At 33.6% G+C, this 8,372-nt stretch overlaps 1 protein-coding gene across 1 annotated transcript; it reads left to right on the forward strand.

The window, feature by feature from the left end:
• The first annotated feature begins 1,117 nt into the window (after window positions 1–1,117).
• On the forward strand, window positions 1,118–5,585 carry LOC127132938 (beta-amylase 1, chloroplastic). The gene is made up of 4 exons (XM_051061704.1): window positions 1,118–1,897; window positions 3,692–3,902; window positions 4,306–4,416; window positions 4,535–5,585. Exons 1-4 carry the CDS (start codon window positions 1,296–1,298, stop codon window positions 5,336–5,338), a joined length of 1,728 nt encoding a protein of 575 aa, XP_050917661.1. The 5' UTR covers window positions 1,118–1,295; the 3' UTR covers window positions 5,339–5,585.
• The last annotated feature ends 2,787 nt before the right edge of the window (window positions 5,586–8,372 follow it).

Consider the following 8,372-nt stretch of genomic DNA (forward strand, 5'->3'; position numbering starts at 1 on the left):
ACATTTATGAATTGATCCATATGTTTGAAAACAATTTCATGAAGGTCTACAATCTTTTAGACTCATGCTGGTTCAAAAAAATCATTCTGCTTTAGTGAAAATTTCGTATCTGTAATCAATTATAGATTTTGTGTAATCAATTACCATTATGTGACGGTTAAAAAATAAAATATAAATGTTAAAAAATGAAACAGAGTTGTTAAAAATTCGCGCGTGTAATTTATTACAGATTTTACGTAACCGGTTACAAACGTTTAAAAATATGAAAAATAATTTTATAATAACATAGTTTCTTTCCAAATCATTTCAAAACATATATTGATAATTAGATATGAAAAATACAATTTATTCTAAAACTTTAAAATATATAATATAATCTGTGATAGATACTTTAAACATATTAATTTTTTATTTTAATTTCTAAAATTTATGATCATTTGAATTTATTATCCCAACCTTCAAATTTTATATATTTTTTATGTGTTTATCTTTATCAAAATTAAAAAAAAAACACCTTTTCACAAATCACACTCATATTGTTTGCATTATTAAATTGCTTTAAATACAAAATTGATACAAATTACTAAAAAAACCAACAAGGACATATATTTGTATAAATTTTGTGTATTTAATAGGAGAGAGTAATATATGGACATCTTTAACAATAGATAAGTGTATGAATATAGGAGAAAAAAAAAAGAATAATTAATAACAAATCATGCTAAGTGAATGAAAAACTTGAAAAAGATCTCTTTGCATGTGTACTACTTTATGGCAACACACGTGCCAAATCCTCACTCTCCCATGACTCTTCCTTCTTTTTCAAATCTCTCTCTCGCTTAGATTATCTCGTACATAACCAAATCTACCGACGCGAATCACGACACGTGACTATCACTTTCCAACACGTGTCTCTTGTTTCTCGGAGCTTTCTCGTAGCTTCACGCGTAACACTAATCTCACCGTTCATTACTCAACCAATCAAACCATCACAACCGTTACCTATACGCCACGCAACACAAGGACACGTGTCGTAAAAATAACGGCCAATCACTTTTTTTTTTATCTTATCATCAAACTCCTTCGTTCTCTTTATAAATCCGCATTTCCTAACTTTGCATTTCCCTCACTAACTTTGCATTTCCCTCACTGAAATCACTTTAAACATACATCAAACACTGTAAAGAGAGAGATTCAGAAATTTTCAAATTCAGTTACAAATTAACGGAATAGATTTTTAATTTATATTTATATTTCTTGCGCTTCCTTGTTTTTTTTGGAAGGAGAAGAAAAAAATGGCGTTGAGTATGACTCATCAGATCGGGGGCTTCATCGGAACTCCAGTACCGATCGAATCGACTGCCGGAGAGGCACCGGTAAAGGTAAATGCGGCGGCGATGTGGAAAACACCGGCGACAAATCTACGTTGTAAAGCGAGCAGGTCAGATGTTATCGCAGACGGATTATCACCTCCTATGAGTCCGTGCAGATCGCCGGTGCTCGGCGGAATCCGGCCAGATCTGAACGTAGCGTGTCAAGCTTTTACGTTGGAAGCGGAAACGGCGATGGAGAAGGAGCATGTATCGGGAGCGAGATCGAAGAGAGGGAAAGAAAGTGGAGTACCAGTTTATGTGATGATGCCGTTGGATAGTGTGAGTATGGGGAACGGTGTAAATAGGAAGAAGGCTGTGAATGCGGCGATGGCGGCGTTGAAGAGTGCTGGTGTGGAAGGTGTTATGATGGATGTGTGGTGGGGATTGGTGGAGAGAGAAGGTCCAGGTGAATATAATTGGGGCGGTTATAATGAGCTTATGGAAATGGCGAAGAAGCACGGGCTTAAGGTTCAGGCGGTTATGTCGTTTCATCAGTGCGGTGGTAACGTCGGTGATTCTGTCACGTGAGTCTCTTTCTTCCTCTTTTTTTATTAATTATTTTTAGCATAAATCTCTGCTAGTGGATAATTAGTAATTACTATATTAAATTTTTTTATTTTAATTTAATTTATAATAGTGAGATATATAGGAAAAAGGAATAGGAAAAAGAGAGATTAACCACCAACGTAAAATTGAAAGGGAGAATATTAGTTTATTATCAAGTACGTATCTATATATTTATTTAGCAATATAATACATATAAAATGAAATATATACTAATAAAAGTAATGTTTTAGTATTAATATTTATTAGATGATACAATTATTATATACAAATGTCTCACTCGTTATTGTTGGGATGATTCTATTTTATATAGTTTAGAAATAAATATAACATAGTGAAGGTGATTTACTTGGATGTGTATATATATTTGATAACAGAAAATGTATACATGTTTTGTAGTATGATTATATATGTTCAGTTTTCATATATTATTATTTATCTTTTAAATCATTTTTAAAATAGTACCAAGCTTATCAATATTGTAAGTGTTATTATATGTTATTATAAATTGTTTCCATTTGATTTTAACCCAAAGTTGGGTTTAAGGAATAAACATGGTGTTTTTATGTATAATACTAGTATTATTTTTAGCTAAAATAGAATTAGTTTCGTTTTTTAAATAAATTATTTTTATATTCTAAATTGTAAAATTTTTAAAATAAAACTGAAAATAACTCATTATCATATGGCATAACTTTATTTTATAATTTTTTATTACTTGGTGTTAGTTGGTGTGTTTAAAAAGCGCAACAATAAACAAAATAACAATTTATTTAAATTAAAAAATTGTGCCATTATTAAGTCCAATTTTTTTAAGAGTAAAAAACATGATTAAGAATTTATTTTTTATAAAAAATTGTGCCATTACTAAATCAGATGTATACCCCTGTTAATAATAGGGGTTTCTTGATTTTTCCATGTATTTTTGTAATAATTTGTTGTTCTTAGAATATTATAATTGATAATGGGGACATAGTGATGTGAGTTTTTAAGCCAAAATTATGCTTAAAATGTGGTTTTGTGCTGGGAAAATGTAGAGATCATGTGTTTGGGGGTTGGACTTTGTATTTTTTTTTCACATTGCTTCTAAATGTAGTTTTTTCTATTTGGCATGGAAAGTGGAGTTAGATATTGGAATTGGATCTTGAGAATTGTATTTCTGGAAATATGAATGTTACTATTATTTCAATTATATGCTTATTGTAATCTTAAACTGTTGTATTATACTATGTATACATCAAAATTAAAAATCAATTTTAGTAGTTCACTAAATATTTGAATAAATGTTTAAAATTATTGTTAAAAGAGGCGTGTTAGATTATCAAAAGAAAAATAGAAGTAGCGTGACGCAACAGCTCCTTTTATTTGTGATTTCTAATAAAGTGTTTGTTTGGTTTCGTGATGGAAAAGTAGGCCACATCTACGTAAGGGTAGACTAAAACCAATTCACATGAATCATATCCACATCGCCACAAAGGTGGGCTAGCTAGTTGAGATTAGTTGACCCAATATTTTACTTTATGACTTTTATTTTTGAGTCAGAATTAATTTATCCAAAATATTTTTCTAAGCTAAAGAAATTCATTAAAAAAATAAAAACTCAAGAAAAATTTAATCTCAAAAAATGAAAAAAAAGTAAGAATTAAATATAATAAGCGCCTCATATCCAAAAGAATTTCAAATTGATCTATCATATGTTTGGACACATATGGTGTATTGTTTATTGGCTTATATATTCATATTATGTGTCCCAGTATTCCCTTGCCTAAATGGGCCGTGGAGGAGATTGATAAAGATCCTGATCTCGGATATACTGATCAATGGGGAAGAAGAAACTATGAATATATATCACTTGGATGTGATACTTTGCCAGTTCTCAAGGGTAGAACCCCAGTTCAATGTTATGCTGATTTCATGCGTGCTTTCAGAGACAATTTCAAGCACCTTCTTGGGGATACCATTGTGGTAAATATCTCCCCCCATTGTTTACAATTCTACCTACTTTTGTTGGTTATGTGTGTTGTTTCTGTTGTATCTTTTTCAAAACCATTAAAAGATGTCTTCATTTAATATATGCAAATTTAGAAATAGAAAATAAAAAGGAATTTTAGTGATTGAATAGATATGAAATAATTGAAATCAATGTGACTCATTGTGGCTTAGACCATGTTTGGACTGACAACAAGTTTGGCAGTATCATAGTTTTGACAAAAGGCTTCATTTTGAAGCTTCAACAAAAGTACTTTGACATTGTGATTTCGTCAAATTCTAGACATACACTTGTCACCAGGTGTTTTTTATATCATATTATCTTTTGTTATACAGTGTATAGTTTCTTACCAGAACTTCTATCATGGGTTCAATTCAGGAAATCCAAGTTGGAATGGGACCAGCTGGTGAGTTACGTTACCCTTCATACCCAGAGCAAAACGGGACATGGAAATTCCCAGGAATTGGTGCTTTCCAATGTTATGACAAGGTATATTTATTTATCTTTATGTTTTCTCCTAACCCTATTGAACTCTTTTCCTTTTTTAGTTGTTTTCAAATGTCACTTTGTTCTATATTCTCATGTTTTTAGTTTGATTTCAATGCAGTATATGTTGAGCAGCTTAAAAGCTGCAGCCGAAGCTGCTAATAAGAGAGACTGGGGAAGCACAGGCCCAACTGATGCAGGCCAGTACAACAACTGGCCAGAAGACACGAACTTTTTCCGCAAAGAAGGTGGAGGCTGGGATAGTGAATATGGCGAGTTTTTCCTCACATGGTACTCTCAGATGTTGTTGGACCATGGTGAGAGAATTCTCACATCAACAAAATCAGTCTTTGACAATACTGGAGTTAAGATATCAGTGAAAGTTGCTGGTATTCATTGGCACTATGGTACAAGGTCTCATGCTCCAGAGCTAACAGCAGGATACTACAACACCCGTAAACGCGACGGTTACCTCCCTATTGCTCAAATGTTGGCACGTCACGGTGCTGTTTTCAACTTCACATGTATTGAGATGCGTGACCACGAACAGCCACAGGATGCACTCTGCGCACCTGAAAAGCTCGTGAATCAAGTGGCTTTAGCCACCCAGAAGGCACAGGTTCATCTTGCCGGCGAAAATGCATTGCCACGGTATGATGAACATGCACACGAGCAGATATTAAAGGCATCACAGTTGAATGTCGAAGGCAACTCGGATGACACAGAGATGTGTGCATTTACTTACCTGAGGATGAACCAACATTTGTTTCAACCTGATAATTGGAGAAAGTTTGTGGCATTTGTGAAGAAGATGAAAGAAGGAAAAAGTACTGATAAATGTTGGGAACAAGTGGAGAGAGAGGCTGAGCATTTTGTGCATGTTACACAGCCTCTTGTGCAAGAAGCTGTTGCAATGATGCACTAAGAATTGTTTGGTATATAAGGTCTGGGGAAACAGTCACAATTAGGCGGTGAAAGTTTTAGTGAACCATCAGCTTAATCTTGTGGCTGAAGATTGTATAAATTTGTATTGTATTATTGTTGTATTTTACTTCATTTTGTTAATTCCACTTAAAACTTCTATTTGTTACCCTTTACAATAACTTATTTGGCATAGTTAATCCAAAATAGTTTGGAGGCAATGTTCTATAAAGTTGCTTATTCCCACATCATTCCTTATTGTACATGAAACGCGATTTTCTTAAATGTTTCCATAATGCACTTACTGTTCATTTCTCTTTTTTTAAGCTAATAAAAGTTATCGAAGTTTGTAGAGGCCTTCTTTCCCATTTGCAATTTCTTTCATAATTGTATTATGGGAATTTTACAAATGTTCTTTGATTTTGAAGTTGAATCTTCGGATGCATTACAACACATACTCAATAAAAGTCATTCTGAGTTACGTTTTTTATTTATTTACTTTAGTTCAGAGATGTATTTTTGGAATGATTCTGTAGTTACATCTCCGGAGATACACTAGTATCAGAATCAATAGAAAAGTAATTTTCCAAAATAAAATTGACATTTATAACATAAAATAAGCATTACAATGATGATTTCAACATAAACAATATTACATTTCAATATTTCGGTGGACGCTTGCACATCTTCAGAATATCTTCGGCCGATCTTTGTAGTGTTGCTACCAACTCGAGCGGATTTTTTTGTTTCGAAACGGAAATACGTATTCCACATAGTCCTAACATCCGTTTGCGTCTTGAGCTCAAATTTGCTGAATTCAATCTTCCCTCCGCTGTCAATCGACTGTGAACAGTACTCGAGCATCACAATCATTTGTTTGTCTCCGTAAGGTAGGAGATAGTGGATTTCGTCTTTGATATCTTTGAGTGAGGTGAAATCGGTGAGCTTAAACGCTCGCCTGGGTGTAGAGCCGGAGAAGGAGACATTTGTGCCATACCAATGATTATTTATTTGCGACATTTTCAATTTGTGTGAAATATAACTAACATAAGAGAACCTAAATTTATAGAAGGCAAAGATCAATATGGACCACTCATTAGCTGACATATTGATTTCGAAATATATCTCCGGAACCGCACCCTATTATCTTTGTTCCGGAGATGCATCTCTGGAACTTGTCCTGAATCAGTTTCAAAACAGAACCTATTTTTTCATTGACAAAAACACAAAGGTTGTCATGGGGAAGATAAAAAATTCAAAAGACAAAATATGAACAAAAGGTGAATATATAACACTTCATTTATATTGAGACACAATTCCATACAATTATTTGTCCGATTAAAAAAGAAATTAAAACAAATTGAAACATATGTCGTCGGCTAAATCTATAGGTGATACCCCTTTGGAATTTTATGCATTTGATTATTTTTCAATGTTTAATCTCTCGAATTCTTGCATCCTTTCCATAAAATGATCCAGACAAGTCTCGACTTTTGTGGTTGAATGAGCCATCCACTTCGGTGATGTAACTGTTATAGGGCATCCCGGTTTCAAGTAAACTTGAACAAAATGACTTGATTTTAAAATCCACAAAATCCACATGATAAGATCATTTGGATTTTGGGATGAGGCGGTGCACAGTGGTAAAAAGGTTTCCGAAAAACCGCAGTGTGTAAGTTCAACACACACTCTATCATACACACATGCTATTAGGTGATCCATTTCAGGGAAGCGCATCCATTTTGCCTCCGGTGCTGGACCGCTCAAGCAAGGAACATGAGGTAATAATGGCTTGAGCCGATAGACACTAGGATGCCCGACTAATTTTAAACACAAGTCATGGTTATGCAAACCACATATCACATTAAATCTTCAATTTTTATTTCCCAACATGTAACCACGAATCTTAAACGGACAATCACATTTTCTTGTACCAGTGTCGTCTCTTTTAAAATTATGGAAAGGAGTTCTATATTTCCCGCTTCTTTCACAAATCATTATCACAAAGGCACATCTTATATCCGAACCATTATCAGACCTTCTGTTTACCTTGAAAAATGGTAAACAACCGTTGATCTTCCAAATTTCTAAATTTGGTCACTCACAGGATCGATCAGATTGATCCTAGGACATGTGCTAAATATCTCGTAAACGTAATGTTAATAAATGATCGAACTAAACGTCAAATCAAAGTATTAAATAAAACTAAGGAAAAAAGAGTGACTTGAACAAAAGAAAAATCTTAAATTAGTATTTAGAACTATTAAAGAAAAATGAAGTAAATGACGGGAATTGTAAAGGGTTGAAAGTAATCAAAAAGGTTTGTAAGCGCTGAAATCTTTAAGACTGTAAGGTAAAAGTTCAAGGTAAGGAAAGGAACTAAGGATCTTTAAACTTGTAAATAACGAAGTAAAAATAAAGTGTTTGAGAGTAAAGAACAAGGAAGGACATTTCTGAAGAGAATGTAAAGACAAATTTATAATACTTTGAAATGATTAAACAATGGTGTAGACAACGTACATTCTGTATTTTACAGTTCTTCTTCACACGAATACTTAGTAAATTTGCAGATTTTTTGTACACAATTTGACACACACTTATCTAACACTAAGACCCTATATTTATACTGGATCAAAATAACCGTTTTGATGGTTATTCAATCAAGTCGATACACGTGGCACCCTGCATGCGTATGTTCGCTCACTCTGCTTCCACGTGTAGCCTCGCAGTTTCTAACGAAGGTAATCTTCCCTCCTTTATTTGAATTTCAAATATCTGATCGAAACCGTTTTCTAACCGCTCCCTAAGGAACTGCTCCGAAATTTCAGCTATAAGCTTGATCTTTATCCAATCAGCTAAGTCGGTCTACCCTCAGTTGGTCGAATCACTTCTTAGTCGAAACCAGCTATGCATGTTCTCTAATTTTGGTGATTTGAAATGGGCGTCGAAAATTTGAGCTAACAAATTGCCCCCCAAAAATGTCATTTTCGACACACGAGAGAGAAAAACATTTTTTGAGACTTTACTTCGACGCCTCA

The sequence above is a fragment of the Lathyrus oleraceus genome, chromosome 1 (genome assembly GCF_024323335.1).
Source record: "Lathyrus oleraceus cultivar Zhongwan6 chromosome 1, CAAS_Psat_ZW6_1.0, whole genome shotgun sequence".
Taxonomy (NCBI): Eukaryota; Viridiplantae; Streptophyta; class Magnoliopsida; order Fabales; family Fabaceae; genus Lathyrus; species Lathyrus oleraceus.